Source organism: Ranitomeya variabilis, chromosome 2 (genome assembly GCF_051348905.1).
Source record: "Ranitomeya variabilis isolate aRanVar5 chromosome 2, aRanVar5.hap1, whole genome shotgun sequence".
NCBI lineage: Eukaryota > Metazoa > Chordata > Amphibia > Anura > Dendrobatidae > Ranitomeya > Ranitomeya variabilis.
Window position 1 is genome coordinate 291,733,144 of NC_135233.1, and position 17,189 is coordinate 291,750,332.

A 17,189-nucleotide genomic window follows, 5' to 3' on the forward strand; every position below is an offset into this window, starting at 1 on the left:
AGCTCTAAATAAGTGAATGTTGTCGTATTGTGACAACTACACTATCACAACTGGACCAAGTTTGATTTTTTGCAACTTTCTTGTGGCGGCACAGAACAGAGATGTAGCAGCAGCACCGAGTGACCTTCAGTTGCATAATGGCTGTCGTGACCTAAGTCGCCGATTAGTCCTTGCTTAAGTTGCACACTAATCTCTTCTTGCTTTTTTTGTCATTTGCTTTGTGAAAGCAAAGTGAACAAAGTAATAAAACAAGTATATACTAATCTATAAAAACTCTTGAACTTGTAGGCAGATTAACAGTGTTTCTATAGGGCAGATATTTATACAGAAATATTGACTAGTGATCAAGCGTAATTTGCAATAAGGAATAATGTATTTTTGGTTGAACTGGCTGTAAAAATCCACCTGATAACGTTATCTTATTAAATATGTTGTCATTTACATGGCTAATTGAAATCACCCTTATTCTTTGGAGTAATCTATTGAGCAATGAACGGCTCCCTAGAGATAAATTTAAAAAACGACCTAGAGCTCGGGTCATGTTTTCAGGGCACAAGGTAACCAGGAAAATTGTTTAGTACTAATTAGGACTTTGATAATTGAATGCTTTGTTGTAAAAGTCTCATGAAATTGATCCTTGAATTGAACTCAGGGGCACAGCTATGATTCCCAGAAATGCTGCTATCGTATGTTTGGTTCCCTCTGGAGCAATTGCAGCTCCAAAAACAAAACATCGTTCACGAAAATGCTCATTGATTCCATATTCCGCCAAAAGTGGATGCGCTAAGCATCGAACCTGCTCAAGTGCTTTCCCATCTGCTACTTGTGTGTAAATTCTAGGAGTATGCTGAAAGTGGTTTAGGAAGCATCCTGCCACTGTTATGCCTTAGGCTTCATTCAGATGTCAGTTTTTTTATGTATGAGAAAAACGGGCCGAGTTTCAGTGCTGATTTTCATTAGTTTCATCAGATTTTAGTGTCTTAAGAGATTCATCAATGTTGGTCAGAACAATACATTCACCAATATAGTCGCGTTCCCTGCACAGCTGTGTCCTGGAGAACCTGTCTGTGCAGGAACCTCCAGCAGTCACCTGAATGAGGCCAAGCTATGCGTTGAATGACCTAGAACAGGAAAAAAAGCTGAAGGGCAGATGCAGCACTAAAGTAGCTCTGCAGCCCAGTTCCCCTTTTAAAGGGCACCTGTCACCACGTTTTTGGAAGATGGGATAAAAATAGCGTTAAATAGGGGCAGAGGTGGGCGTTACATTAGTGTGTGTGTTATGCGTTTATTACCCACCTAAGTTGCCGAAATAACTTTGCAAAGTCTCCGTTTTCGCCTGTCAATCAGGCTGGTCAGGTCACATGGGCGTTGTCTTCCCCCAGATTTGGCGTAGTTTTCCGTTGGTGGTGTAGTGGTGTGCGCATGCCCAAAGTCCGGAATCCTCTTCCAGGGGATTTAAAATAGCGCGGTGTTCGTTATTGCATTGGTGATCGGTGGGCGCGGCCATCTTCCTTTGGCCGCGCGTGCGCAGAAGCGGCGCTCTGCTGGCCGCGGCTTCAGGAAAATGGCCGCCGCGATATCCATCTGCGCACGCGCGGCATCCCGCGGCCATTTTCCTGAAGCCGCGGCCAGCAGAGCGCCGCTTCTGCGCACGCGCGGCCAAAGGAAGATGGCCGCGCCCACCGATCACCAATGCAATAACGAACACCGCGCTATTTTAAATCCCCTGGAAGAGGATTCCGGACTTTGGACATGCGCACACCACTACGCCACCAACGGAAAACTACGCCAAATCTGGGGGAAGACACCACGCCCATGTGACCTGACCAGCCTGATTGACAGGCGAAAACGGAGACTTTGCAAAGTTATTTCGGCAACTTAGGTGGGTAATAAACGCATAACACACACACTAATGTAACGCCCACCTCTGCCCCTATTTAACGCTATTTTTATCCCATCTTCCAAAAACGTGGTGACAGGTTCCCTTTAAGATAAAAAAAAGTACTGGCATAGCCGAGGGATATGTAATCTCTTTACAATATAGAAAAAGCTTTTATTTAGTCGTTTGTATGTGGATAATGCTGCGACAAACAAAAGGTCACCAAACATTCACATATCTAGGCTGTAAATGGATTTAGCTTTTGCGCCTATCATACACAATCCTTTCTCGAGTTACTTCCATGTTCTCACATGGGTAAAATTGCAAAGTGCTTGTAAAAACAAAAAAAAATCTTTGCAATTTATGTGTTATAAAAAATCATTTCCATTCTCAAGTTTTTTTTTTTTGTTTGTTTTTATGACTTGTTGCTTATGTTACAGGCCACTGCTGCAGTCTAGCAAGAGTAATGGAACATGCACAGTCCTTACAAGTTGTTTCAAATTGTTCTAGAGCCATCTGAATCGCTAGAGTGTACCATTCACTCCCGATACCGACCAGCTTCAGTGCCACTGAGCTCCTCCGATGCCAAAAAAGCCAAAGCTTCCTGAGATCTGGTCTTTTATAGGCTTTTAGATCCAGTATGCAGGGTAAGCTGCAGTACAAGAAACAGTTACATGGATAAAGGAGCTACATGCTTAGATGATCAATAATGGCACAGTGGTGGGAGGCAGAGGTCAAATCCTAACCAATTATACATGATGACTAATCTTAAGAATAGGATATCAATATTCTATTTATCAAAAACCCCTACAAGTTTGAATAAGTATGCTTTTATAGCAGATTGTCCTGTTGTTGGTTGCTGGGCATGCATGAATTAGCCAAATTTTGTGCTAAGCGTCTCATCTTTTTCCTAGTATCCAGAAGCAGTATTGCTATTCATATTTCATATATTTCATATTGACATGCTTTAGCGCTACAGTGTGCAACTTTTGCTGTTTATTGTATACTAGATGGCAGCCCGATTCTAAAGAATCGGGAGTCTAGAATCCATATATACTTTATTTATTCAAATGTAAGAATAATTTGGTGGGCGGGGACCCTCGGCCTCCAATTTGGTTGGCGGGGCCCCACGGCCTCCGATTTGGTGGGCGGGGTCCCTCTGCCTCCGCTTTGGTGGGCGGGGCCGCTCGGCCTTCGATTTGGTGGGCGGGGCTCCTCAGCCTCCGATTTGGTTGGTGGGGCCCCTCGGCCTCCGATTTGGTGGGCGGGGCCCCTTATCCTCCGATTTGGTGGGCGGGGACCCTCGGCCTCCGATTTGGTGGCCGGGGCCCCTCGGCCTCCGATTTGGTGGGCGGGGCCCCTCGGCCTCCGATTTGGTGGGCGGGGCCCCTCGGCCTCCGATTTGGTGGGCGGGGCCCCTCGGCCTCCGATTTGGTGGGCGGGGACCCTCGGCCTCCGATTTGGTGGGCGGGGCCCCTCGGCCTCCGATTTGGTGGGCGGGGACCCTCGGCCTCCGATTTGGTGGGTGGGGACCCTCGGCCTCCGATTTGGTGGGTGGGGACCCTCGGCCTCCGATTTGGTGGGCGGGGCCCCTCGGCCTCCGATGTGGCGGGCGGGGCTGGGCCCCTCGGCCTCCGCTTTGGTGGGCGGGGCCGCTCGGCCTTCGATTTGGTGGGCGGGGCTCCTCAGCCTCCGATTTGGTTGGCGCGGCCCCTCGGCCTCCGATTTGGTGGGCGGGGACTCTCGGCCTCCGATTTGGTGGGCGGGGACCCTCGGCCTCCGATTTGGTGGGCGGGGACCTTCGGCCTCCAATTTGGTGGGCGGAGACCCTCGGCCTCCGATTTGGTGGGCGGGGCCCCTCGGCCTCCGATGTGGTGGGCGGGGCTGGGCCCCTCGGCCTCCGCTTTGGTGGGCGGGGCTGCTCGGCCTTCGATTTGGTTGGTGGGGCCCCTCGGCCTCCGATTTGGTTGACGGGGACCCTCGGCCTCCGATTTGGTGGGCGGGGACCCTCGGCCTCCGATTTGGTGGGCGGGGACCCTCGGCCTCCGATTTGGTGGGCGGGGACCCTCGGCCTCCAATTTGGTGGGCGGGGACCCTCGGCCTCCGATTTGGTGGGCGGGGACCCTCGGCCTCCGATTTGGTTGGCGAAGCCCCTCGGCCTCCGATTTGGTTGGCGGGGCCCCTCGGCCTCCGATTTGGTGGGCGGGGACTCTCGGCCTCCAATTTGGTGGGCGGGGACCCTCGGCCTCCGATTTGGTGGGCGGGGACCCTCGGCCTCCGATTTGGTGGGCAGGGACCCTCGGCCTCCGATTTGGTGGTCAGGGACCCTCGGCCTCCGCTTTGGTGGGCGGGGCCCCTCGGCCTCCGATTTGGTGGGCGGGGTCCCTCTGCCTCCAATTTGGTGTGCGGGGACCCTCGGCCTCCGCTTTCGTGGGCGGGGCCCCTCGACCTTCGATTTGGTGGGCGGGGCTCCTCGGCCTCCGATTTGGTTGGTGGGGCCCCTCGGCCTCCGATTTGGTGGGCGGGGACCCTCGGCCTCCGATTTGGTGGGTGGGGACCCTCGGCCTTCGATTTGGTGGGTGGGGACCCTCGGCCTCCGCTTTGGTGGGCGGGGCCACTCGGCCTCCGCTTTGGTGGGCGGGGCCCCTTGGCCTCCGCTTTGGTGGGCGTGGCCGGGCCCCTCGGCCTTCGCTTTGGTGGGCGGGGCCGCTCGGCCTTCGATTTGGTGGGCGGGGCTCCTCGGCCTCCGATTTGGTTGGCGGGGCCCCTCGGCCTCCGATTTGGTTGGCGGGGCCCCTCGGCCTCCGATTTGGTGGGCGGGGACTCTCGGCCTCCGATTTGGTGGGCGGGGACCCTCGGCCTCCGATTTGGTGGGCGGGGACCCTCGGCCTCTGATTTGGTGGGCGGGGACCCTCGGCCTCCGATTTGGTGGGCGGGGACCCTCGGCCTCCGCTTTGGTGGGCGGGGCCCCTCGGCCTCCGATTTGGTGGGCGGGGTCCCTCTGCCTCTGATTTGGTGGGCGGGGTCCCTCTGCCTCCGATTTGGTGTGCGGGGACCCTCAGCCTCCGCTTTGGTGGGCGGAGTCCCTCTGCCTCCGATTTGGTGGGCGGGGCCCCTCGGCCTCCGATTTGGTGGGCGGGGCCCCTCGGCCTCCGATTTGGTGGGCGGGGTCCCTCTGCCTCCGATTTGGTGGGCGGGGTCCCTCTGCCTCCGATTTGGTGGGCGGGGTCCCTCGGCCTCCGATTTGGTGGGCGGGGTCCCTCTGCCTCCGATTTGGTGGGCGGGGCCCCTCTGCCTCCGATTTGGTGGGCGGGGCCCCTCTGCCTCCGATTTGGTTGGCGGGGCCCCTCGGCCTCCGATTTGGTTGGCGGGGCCCCTTATCCTCCGATTTGGTGGGCGGGGACTCTCGGCCTCCGATCTGGTGGGCGGGGACCCTCGGCCTCCGATTTGGTGGGCGGGGACCCTCGGCCTCCGATTTGGTGGGCGGGGACCCTCGGCCTCCGATTTGGTGGGCGGGGCCCCTCGGCCTCCGATTTGGTTGGCGGGGCCCCTCGGCCTCCGATTTGGTGGGCGGGGACCCTCGGCCTCCGATTTGCTGGGCGGGGACCCTCGGCCTCCAATTTGGTGGGCGGGGACCCTCGGCCTCCGATTTGGTGGGCGGGGACCCTCGGCCTCCGATTTGGTGGGCGGGGACCCTCGGCCTCCGATTTGGTGGGCGGGGCCCCTCGGCCTCCGATGTGGTGGGCGGGGCCCCTCGGCCTCCGCTTTGGTGGGCGGGGCCAGGCCCCTCGGCCTCCGATTTGGTGGGCGGGGACCCTCGGCCTCCGATTTGGTGGGCGGGGACCCTCGGCCTCCGATTTGGTGGGCGGGGACCCTCGGCCTCCGATTTGGTGGGCGGGGACCCTCGGCCTCCGATTTGGTGGGCGGGGACCCTCGGCCTCCGATTTGGTGGGCAGGGACCCTCGGCCTCCGATTTGGTGGGCGGGGACCCTCGGCCTCCGATTTGGTGGGCAGGGACCCTCGGCCTCCGATTTGGTGGTCGGGGACCCTCGGCCTCCGCTTTGGTGGGCGGGGCCCCTCGGCCTCCGATTTGGTGGGCGGGGTCCCTCTGCCTCCGATTTGGTGTGCGGGGCCCTCGGCCTCCGCTTTCGTGGGCGGGGCCCCTCGACCTTCGATTTGGTGGGCGGGGCTCCTCGGCCTCCGATTTGGATGGTGTGGACCCTCGGCCTCTGATTTTGTGGTCGGGGACCCTCGGCCTCCGCTTTGGTGGGCGGGGCCCCTCGGCCTCCGATTTGGTGGGCGGGGTCCCTCTGCCTCCGATTTGGTGTGCGGGGCCCTCGGCCTCCGCTTTCGTGGGCGGGGCCCCTCGACCTTCGATTTGGTGGGCGGGGCTCCTCGGCCTCCGATTTGGATGGTGTGGACCCTCGGCCTCTGATTTTGTGGGCGGGGCCCCTCGGCCTCCGATTTGGTTGGCGGGGCCCCTCGGCCTCCGATTTGGTGTGTGCTCTGCCTGGGGCCACTGTGCTCTGCCTGGGGCCCCATATGCTGCCTGGGGCCCCTGTGCTCTGCCTGGGGCCCCATATGCTGCCTGGGGCCCCTGTGCTCTGCCTGGGGCCCCTGTGCTCTGCCTGGGGCCCCATGTTCTGCCTGGGGCCCCTGTGCTCTGCCTGGGGCCACTGTGCTCTGCCTGGGGCCCTATGTTCTGCCTGGGGCCACTGTGCTCTGCCTGGGGCCCCATAAGCTGCCTGGGGCCCCTGTGCTCTGCCTGGGACCACTGTGCTCTGCCTGGGGCCCCATATGCTGCCTGGGGCCCCTGTGCTCTGCCTGGGGCCCCATATGCTGCCTGGGGCCCCTGTGCTCTGCCTGGGGCCCCATATGCTGCCTGGGGCCCCTGTGCTCTGCCTGGGGCCCCTGTGCTCTGCCTGGGGCCCCATGTTCTGCCTGGGGCCCCTGTGCTCTGCCTGGGGCCACTGTGCTCTGCCTGGGGCCCCATATGCTGCCTGGGGCCCCATATGCTGCCTGGGGCACCTGTGCTCTGCCTGGGGCCCCATATGCTGCCTGGGGCCCCTGTGCTCTGCCTGGGGCCCCTGTGCTCTGCCTGGGGCCCCATATGCTGCCTGGGGCCCCTGTGCTCTGCCTGGGGCCCCTGTGCCCTGCCTGGGGCCCCATGTTCTGCCTGGGGCCCCTGTGCTCTGCCTGGGGCCACTGTGCTCTGCCTGGGGCCCCATATGCTGCCTGGGGCCCCTGTGCTCTGCCTGGGGCCCCATATGCTGCCTGGGGCCCCTGTGCTCTGCCTGGAGCCACTGTGCTCTGCCTGGGGCCCCATAGGCTGCCTGGGGCCCCTGTGCTCTGCCTGGAACCACTGTGCTCTGCCTGGGGCCCCATATGCTGCCTGGGGCCCCTGTGCTCTGCCTGGGGCCACTGTGCTCTGCCTGGGGCCCTATATGCTGCCTGGGGCCCCTGTGCTCTGCCTGGGTGTAGGACACTGGTGACGTCACTTATCTCCGGACATTAGCTCCGGACATTAGCTCCGGACATTAGCTCCGGACAAAGCCACGGAAGTTGGCACAAATTGCAGGAAGTAGTATTCTAGGCAATTATATATTAGATGGAGATGGCTGCTCCTAGTATGCACCTGTTCACACAGTCTGTCTTTTGTCATTTGTATAATGACCGAGCACCTCACCCTCCAGCATGTGGTCGATTTTAATTGCAACAGGGTCCTACCTACCCATAAATTCAGACTTTGAAGACAGCTATTCACATCTACCCAGGAATTCAGACTTCAGTCTTAGAGAGGTATTTACACTAGACATGTAGGACCCAGCAGATCTGAGACTGCCTTGTCGTTGGTTGATGGGCATGCATGAATTGGCCAAATTATGTGCTAATCACAGTTTTTTCCTAGTAACCAGAAGCTGTATTGTTATTCATATTTCATATATTTCACATTGACATGCTTTAGCACTACAGAGTGCAACTTTTTTTGTTTAATTTTAATAGCAGATTATATCACCCCAGCACTGAACTATCTTTTCAAAATACCCAAACAAGCTGGAGACTAAAAATTTAATTTCATTGTTTGATCTGAAAGTCTACATTCAATGACAATTTTTTAAAGGTGAACTTGTCCATTTCACACATCTCACATTACACAATGTTTGTTAAAAGGGTTTTCTTTTTATAAATTTTCCCTATGTGGCTAATCACTTAGTGGGATGTAGTTGTCTGTGTTGTCCTACAGCAACCTCTCCTGGGTAAGAGTGGTCTCTTATGCTTTCTGTGACATCACGTGAACATAGCAGGTCATTCTCTTCTACTTTGCTCTGTTCATAGAGCGTTGATTGACCGTCAGCTCAGCCTACCACAGCGGAAAGCCAGCTGTCAATCAACAGGACTTCAAGAGTGACACCCTGTCGACAGCGCAAAGAAGAAGAGAAGGAACTTCTCTGTCGAAATGTCATCATAGGAACCAGGAGAATCATTGGCAGCAGCAGTTTGTGACTTCTCTGAGTTGGGAGAGATCAGGGCTGCATAGTCAGGTACTTAACAAAACCTGCTGATTTGGTCTTATCCTCATAGAGAAATTTAAAACAGCTGCGATAACCCCTTTAAGAAAAGAATCACTTGCAGATCACAAATTCCATGGCAAATCTGCATCCTTAACCATTGCAAAGTATAAAATCTGTAGACAGAATTGACATGCTATGGATTTAAAATCTGTAGTGTTTGGATGAGATGTCACAATGTTCATGAATAAGGATGAGAGTTATTAAAATCTCATTCACTTTGCTGCAACTGTATCTCACAGCAAATTTTTCTCCTGCAAATCCGAACAGAAAATCTGCAGCATTTCCACTACATGTGGATGTAAATTTAATGTGGAAGGGCTATTGCATGGATAAGCACCAGGATTCCAGGCACTGCACTTTATTTAATACATCACATGAAGTTATTCACTTCACTTGAATTTGCACATTATTTTGTTGGAAGATTTTCAAGTTCTAAATAAATATTAATTATCTAGTCTTTGATTGTAAGTTATTGATGAACATATTTCTCACGCCTGTACAACCAGGGAATAGTTAATTATGCTCAGAAGTTTATACAAGTCTAATTAAAATGTGATGTTTATGTAATTTGCCTCTCTTACATTGATTTGCAAATTGCTACAATATTTATCTAGCTATTGAGGACAAACACGGCAAGTTGGAAATTCATACTAACGTAATTTTCAGGACAACTGATGTTTTTGAGCTGATAAAATGCAACCATTTCATTCGTACAAAAAAACTTCTAAAATATAACAATCATAAACATTATAGATTCACAATGTAATTGATAGGAACCAGTCATTCGATTCATGCTTCTCGAACCACAGGTAGCACAAATCAGATCCTGGCATGCATAATTGCAGCCAGGTATATTTTTCTGTGAAGCGCTCAAAAGCAGAGAAAAGGTAGTTTGAAGTGCCAGACGGTGACTACAGAGAGAGATGAGTGTAGTCCGGCACCACCCCTGGCTGGCTTCTCTCTGCCCAGCTCCAAATAATTGACGGGTCATTTGCCAAGTATACACATGGAAGTGACCTGTCAGCTTCCTGCGATGCGCTTCCGGCACAGCACATGGAATGCACACAGGTCCTAAAATGGAGGTGCTGAAAGTAGCACACGTCACTTCCTGTGACACACTTCCGTCCGGGACGTCGTACACCAGTACAAGAAGCCTCCGGCTTCACTCCCCTGACACACCAGCAGCGGGAGACCAGGCAAGGCATGGGAGCGCTGCCACTAAATGTGATTTTAAAGGTATAGCCACCCTATCCCACCAACTATGTAGTTTTGTCTGTATTAATCCCATATACTTCGCAAAACCCCTAGCCAGCACCTCACTTTAAGACAGAGTGCAGGCTATTATTTTTCTATGGAACCACCTGGATTGGCGTGGGTCGGAACCAGACTAGTATTCTCTCTCCCCGTTGTCCCCTCCCGGCTCTTCAAACTATGTTTTCTTTGAAACATTAGAGGATTTCAGAGAAAAATATACCTGGCTAGCGTATAACTAGGCTCTGTAACAAAGGCACTGTTTGTGGTCACCTGACAGCTTTAAAATGGCTACCATGAACAGATTTGGTGCTAGGCACTCCATTTTCCACATCCCAGGGGTTGCTCTGGGCTTTAGTCTTTAAACTCTATACAGGGATCTGGACTTAACAAGAAACTTTAGGCTGTGGCCACGAAGCTAGATGCTGTTCGGTGGTGCAAGCTGCAGGCAAGAAGGGTCCCTACGCAGGGTCAATGCCAAGAGGTTATGTCAGGAACAAAATTGGAAAGCAAGCGATTGATCAAAATTCAAGCCAAGGTCAGAAAACGGGATATAGTAGGACAACACAGAACAGACCTATAGACCAGGTAGTAGAGGTACTGACTGGCAGTGGAAGACAGAGCTTCATGGCTTTAAATAGCTGACAGCCTGAGTCAGCTATTTAATCTCAGCACTGAGAACTCATCTCCCGAGATCTTGGTGCCGAGATCTCCATCTGCGCATGTGCCGACCCCGGAGGCCATTTTCCCGGAGTCCACCGCCTAGGAAACCATGGAATTGCGGGGGCTGTGGCCTTTCACAAAATGTCGGCAGAGCCCCCACAGCACTGCAGACACCCACAGCAGCACTGGACACCCCCACAGCACCGCCGGACACCCCTGCAGCACCACCAGACACCCCCACAACACCATCAGGAACCCTTGCAGCACTGTCGGGCACCCCCACAGAACCACCAGGCACCCCCTCATCCCAGCCTGCAGCCACGGTACCGGTAAAGTATATCCGCATTATAAGACACAACCACATTTTCCTCCAAAATTTTTGGGAAAAAAGTGCATCTTATAATCCGAAAAATACAGTATATAGAGAATATAAAAAATGGCCTGTGGTCCACAGAATTTTTAATAACCAGTAAGAGAAAGCCGACAGCTGGGGTGTGATGTTTATAGCCTCAGAAGGAGGTAATAAACATGGAGCTTCCCAGGCTAAGAATATCAGCTCATAGCTGTCTACTTAGCCTTTACTGGTTACTAAAATGAGGACCCCCTCAAAAAAAGACGTGGGATCCCCCGATTATTAATAACCAGCAAAGGCTAGGCAGACAGCTGTGGGCCGATATTAATAGGCTAGGATGGAGCTATGGGTATTAGTTCCCTCCCAGACTAAGAACATCAGCCATCAGTCACCCCAGAAATGGCGCATCCATAAGATGTGCCAAATTTAGAGCTTAGCCTCTCTCTTCTCACTTGCCCTGGTGTGGTGGAAAGTGGGGAAATGATGTGGTTCAGGGTCCATTCACAGTTTGAGAAAGGCTGTTCACAGTCGAAACTTTGCCATACCAGATGGGCTAATAAATCCTCTTTTTTCATCTGATTCTTTGGAGTGCTGCCTGATTTTCTGAAATTCAATCTATGCAAGATTGTTTTATTAGTTAGTAAACTAGCTTGAATTGACAGAGAATTCCTGTTTGTAAAGGCTGATGTTAAATATGTATTGCATACGGCTTGGATACGCATGTCATATGGATGGTAGGTGAGAAAAAATTGTACTCATGACACTCATTCGACTTTTCAGGAACAACATCGGACCGATTTTATAAACGCAGATGAGTGTGAGCCTTAAGGAACAGAATTGTGAACAAGCATAACTTTTTTTGCTTACTCAGCCAGGACATGAAAAAAGAGGAAAAAAGCCCATTCAGAGTGTCTCCACATACTGCTCTAAACAACAGAACAGGGGGCCTTTTCTACTTGCATTTTGACACTATTTTTCTGGTGCATGTCCCTTTGTTAACTTGTCAAAAAGTGAGTGAGCAGAAATTTTATATTTCTTCACAGTGCTGTTCCTCAGCCTGATAGTCAAGACATACCTTGTTCTGCAATTCTGCAAGCTGTCCTTTTAAACAGTTTTTTTGTTATTTATTATTATTTTATTTATTTTTATTTCTCAGTTTACCTCTTGGGCTGTTAAGTGAAGCTTCATTCGCTTTTTCCCCATCTCCACAGTGACTTTGGTCAAATGGGAGACATTGATCACCGGTCCCAGCTACCACTTCAAAGTTCTTTGACAGCTCCTTAACTTCAGAAAGAGATTTCACTCTGTAGACTTTCCTCGTATTGGTATCCGACAAGTACAATGATTCAGAAGAAGCATCGACGGCCAAGTAATATTTATGTGCTGGACTAGTACTGAAAGAGAGAATATGATAGATTACATATATATCTACATAAATCAGCCACGTATACTATATTTCTTTACAATGACTTGGCCCATATTTGTGATGTTAGATATGTTCTGTAACTTGTGTGCTTTCTTATTACTTACGAATTACCTAACTGTCCCATCAGATCAGCCATTGATATAATTTTAAATCTATCACAATAATCAATGTATGTATAATTTTATTTTTAATGAATATCGAAGCATATTAAATATTAAGCCATTTATTTATTAAATCCATTTTAGTAGAGTTCATAGTAGGGATTATGTTACCACCTCCTAATTAAAATTAGCTGATTGATGTCTCAGCCGTGAGCAGCTTGTAAGAAAAAATAGTAACCGTAAAAACTAAATAACGAATAGAAATGACATTATTAAAAAATTGTAAAATCCCTTTAATTAGCAAATCATGAGATTTTTTTTCTAGGGAGGTAATCACTATACAATTAAAATGGCAACTGCCTTGTTACACTGACAGAAACTTGTTCTAGAAAGTTAACTGAATAGAGCATGTGCAGTAGCAAGCTTCTCCTTGCTCTCCTTATGTGAAGGAAGATGTGCTGCCAGTCGATATACTGATGTAATATGGGATATACAGGGATGCTGAGGTAAGGAGAGGCTGCTCATACTGCTGTCCACCCTGCCTTTCTAATCTAATACTGAAGATACTAGGAGTGCTGAGGTAAGAAGAGACCATTCACAATGCAGTCCGCCCTCTCCTTCTGATTTTATGATAGAGATACCAATGGTGTTGAGGTAAGAAGAGTGTTATGATGACCTGGTGGTTAGGAGCACTAGGAATGACCTGATGAGCAAACTAGTAATACAGGACAAGCTCTGGGAAGTGGGAGCTCTGCTGACCGCAACCCCTAATCCTATCACAACAACTAGAAATAGCCGTGGAGCGTACCTGACTCTGCCTAGATGCCTCTTCACAGCCTAAGAGCTAACTACCCCTAAAGATAGAAAATAAAGCCTAACTTGCCTCAGAGAAATTCCCCAAAGAAAAAGGCAGCCCCCCACACATATTGACTGTGAGTTAAGATGGAAGTCACAAACACAGGAATGAAATAGGTTTCAGCAAAGGAGGCCAGACTTAACTAAACAGACTTGAGGATAGAAAAGGTATCTTTGCGGTCAGCATAAAAAACTACCAAAAAAACCGCGCAGAGTGTGCAAAAGAGACCCCACACCGACTCACGGTGTGGAGGTGCCACTCTGCATCCCAGAGCTTCCAGCTAGCAAGGCAAAATCATGATAGCAAGCTGGACAAGAAAACAGTGGTAAACAAATAAGCTAGCAGGGACTTAGCTTTTGCTGGAGTAGACAGGTCATCTGAAAGATCCAAGAGAGAACTGACCCAGTACTAGGACATTGACAGCTGGCATCAGGTAACGATCTAAGTGGAGTTAAATAGAGCAGCCAGCCTAGGACTAAACGAGGTCAGCTGAGGAAGGAACCTCAGAACCAGCAGCTCCACTCACAGCCACCAGAGGGAGTCCATGGACAGAACTCGCCGAAGTACCATTCATAACCACCGGAGGGAGTTCGAGAACAGAATTCACAACAGAAGAGGCTACTCTCACCGCTGTTTAACCTGTCTATTTGGAGACACCAATAGTGCTGATGTAGACAGAGGCTGCTCATACTGCTGTCCATTCTGTCTACCTGATCTAACACTTGAGATACCTTTGAGGAGGGGTCACCGAACCCTCACCAGAGCCCCCAGGCCGATCAGGACGAGCCAAATGAAAGGCACGAACAAGATCGGCAGCATGAACATCAGAGGCAACCACCCAGGAATTATCCTCCTGACCATAACCTTTCCACTTGACTAGGTACTGAAGTTTCCGTCTCGAAATACGAGAATCTAAAATCTTCTCCACCACATACTCCAACTCCCCCTCAACCAACACCGGGGCAGGAGGGTCAACGGAGGGAACCATAGGAGCCACATATCTCCGCAATAACGACCTATGGAACACATTATGGATGGCGAAAGAAGCTGGAAGGTCCAAACGAAATGACACAGGATTAAGAATTTCAGAAATCTTATAAGGACCAATGAAACGAGGCTTAAACTTAGGAGACGAAACCTTCATAGGAACATAACGAGACGATAACCAAACCAAATCCCCAACACGAAGTCGGGGACCAACACAGCGATGGCGGTTAGCGAAACGCTGAGCCTTCTCCTGGGACAATGTCAAATTGTCCACCACGTGAGTCCAAATCTGCTGCAACCTGTCCACCACAGAATCCACACCAGGACAGTCCGAAGGCTCAACCTGTCCTGTAGAAAAACGAGGGTGGAAACCAGAATTACAGAAAAAAGGCGAAACCAAAGTGGCCGAGCTGGCCCGATTATTAAGGGCGAACTCAGCCAAAGGCAAGAAGGACACCCAATCATCCTGATCAGCAGAAACAAAGCATCTCAGATATGTCTCCAAAGTCTGATTGGTTCGTTCGGTTTGGCCATTTGTCTGAGGATGGAATGCTGAAGAAAACGACAAATCAATGCCCATCTTAGCACAAAAGGACCGCCAAAACCTCAAAACAAACTGGGAACCTCTGTCCGACACGATGTTCTCCGGAATGCCATGCAAACGAACCATGTGCTGGAAAAACAATGGAACCAAATCAGAGGAGGAAGGCAATTTAGGCAAAGGTACCAAATGGACCATCTTAGAGAAGCGATCACAAACCACCCAGATAACCGACATCCTTTGAGAGACAGGGAGATCTGAAATAAAATCCATGGAAATATGCGTCCAGGGCCTCTTCGGGACCGGCAAGGGCAAAAGCAACCCACTGGCACGAGAACAGCAGGGCTTAGCCCGAGCACAAGTCCCACAGGACTGCACAAAAGAACGCACATCCCGTGACAAGGAAGGCCACCAAAAGGATCTAGCCACCAAATCCCTGGTACCAAAGATTCCAGGATGACCAGCCAACACGGAACAATGAACCTCAGAGATAACTCTACTAGTCCATCTATCAGGGACAAACAGTTTCTCTGCTGGGCAACGGTCAGGTCTATCAGCCTGAAACTCCTGCAGCACCCGCCGCAAATCAGGGGAGATGGCAGACAAAATTACCCCCTCTCTGAGAACACCAGCCAACTCAGGAACTCCCGGAGAATCAGGCACAAAACTCCTTGAAAGGGCATCAGCCTTCACATTCTTAGAACCTGGAATGTACGAAACCACAAAATCGAAGCGGGAGAAAAACAGCGACCATCGAGCCTGTCTAGGATTCAACCGCTTGGCAGACTCGAGATAAGTCAGATTCTTGTGATCCATCAAGACCACCACGCGATGCTTGGCTCCTTCAAGCCAATGTCGCCACTCCTCGAACGCCCACTTCATAGCCAACAACTCTCGATTGCCCACATCATAATTGCGCTCAGCAGGCGAAAACTTTCTAGAAAAGAAAGCACATGGTTTCATCACCGAGCCATCAGAACTTCTTTGAGATTGGAGCAGGGGCTGTTCTATCTCAGAAGCATCCACCTCGACCAGAAACGGGAGCGAAACATGTGGCTGACACAACACAGGGGCAGAAGAAAAATGACGCTTCAACTCCTGAAAAGCCTCAACGGCCGCAGAGGACCAATTGACCACATCCGCACCTTTCTTGGTTAAATCAGTCAATGGTTTAACAACACTAGAAAAATTAGCGATGAAGCGACGGTAAAAATTAGCAAAGCCCAGGAATTTCTGAAGGCTCTTCACAGAAGTAGGCTGAGTCCAATCATAAATGGCCTGAACTTTAACAGGGTCCATCTCGATAGTAGAAGGGGAAAAAATGAAGCCCAAAAATGAAACCTTCTGAACTCCAAAGAGACATTTAGACCCCTTCACAAACAAGGAATTAGCACGAAGGACCTGGAACACCATTCTGACCTGCTTCACATGAGACTCCCAATCGTCCGAAAAAACCAAAATATCATCCAAATATACAATCATGAATCTATCCAGGTACTTTCGGAAGATGTCATGCATAAAGGACTGAAACACAGATGGAGCATTAGAAAGCCCGAATGGCATCACCAGGTACTCAAAATGGCCCTCGGGCATATTAAATGCTGTTTTCCATTCGTCGCCCTGTTTAATACGCACAAGATTATGCGCCCCTCGAAGATCTATCTTGGTGAACCAGCTAGCCCCCTTAATCCGAGCAAACAAATCAGACAGTAGCGGCAAGGGGTACTGAAATTTGACGGTGATTTTATTGAGAAGGCGGTAATCTATACTAGGTCTCAGAGAACCATCCTTCTTGGCCACAAAAAAAAACCCTGCTCCCAAAGGTGACGACGACGGGCGAATATGCCCTTTCTCCAAGGACTCCTTTACATAACTCCGCATAGCGGCGTGTTCTGGCACAGATGAATTGAACAGTCGGCCCTTCGGAAACTTACTACCAGGAATCAAATTAATAGCACAATCGCAATCCCTATGAGGAGGTAGGGCACTGGATTTGGGCTCATCAAATACATCCCGGTAATCTGACAAGAACTCAGGGACTTCAGAAGGATGGGAAGACGAAATTGACAACAATGGGACATCCCCATGTACCCCTTGACAACCCCAACTGGATACAGACATTGATTTCCAATCCAATACTGGATTATGGACCTGTAGCCATGGCAAACCCAAAACGACCACATCATGCAGATTATGCAACACCAAAAAGCGAATATCCTCTTGATGTGCAGGAGCCATGCACATGGTCAATTGAGTCCAGTACTGAGGCTTATTCTTGGCCAAAGGCGTAGCATCAATTCCTCTCAATGGAATAGGATACTGTAAGGGCTCCAAGAAAAAACCACAGCGCCTGGCAAACTCCAAGTCCATCAAATTCAGGGCAGCGCCTGAATCCACAAATGCCATAACAGAATAGGACGACAAAGAGCAAATCAGAGTAACGGACAAAAGAAATTTTGGCTGTACCGTACCAATGGTGGCAGACCTAGCGAACCGCTTAGTGCGTTTAGGACAATCAGAGATAGCATAAGTGGAGTCACCACTAGGGTTGAGCGAAACGG

General features: G+C 50.7%; 1 protein-coding gene across 5 annotated transcripts in view; it reads right to left on the bottom strand.

Annotated features, from left to right (window-relative positions):
* TENM1 (teneurin transmembrane protein 1) overlaps positions 1-17,189 on the bottom strand; it is a 1,288,567-nt gene that overhangs the window by 159,167 nt on the left and 1,112,211 nt on the right. For all 5 annotated transcript variants that reach the window (XM_077285119.1, XM_077285117.1, XM_077285116.1 and 2 more), the window contains one exon: positions 11,879-12,111. In XM_077285119.1, coding sequence (XP_077141234.1) covers positions 11,879-12,111 — 233 coding nt within the window. The remainder of the gene's footprint in view (positions 1-11,878; positions 12,112-17,189) is intronic.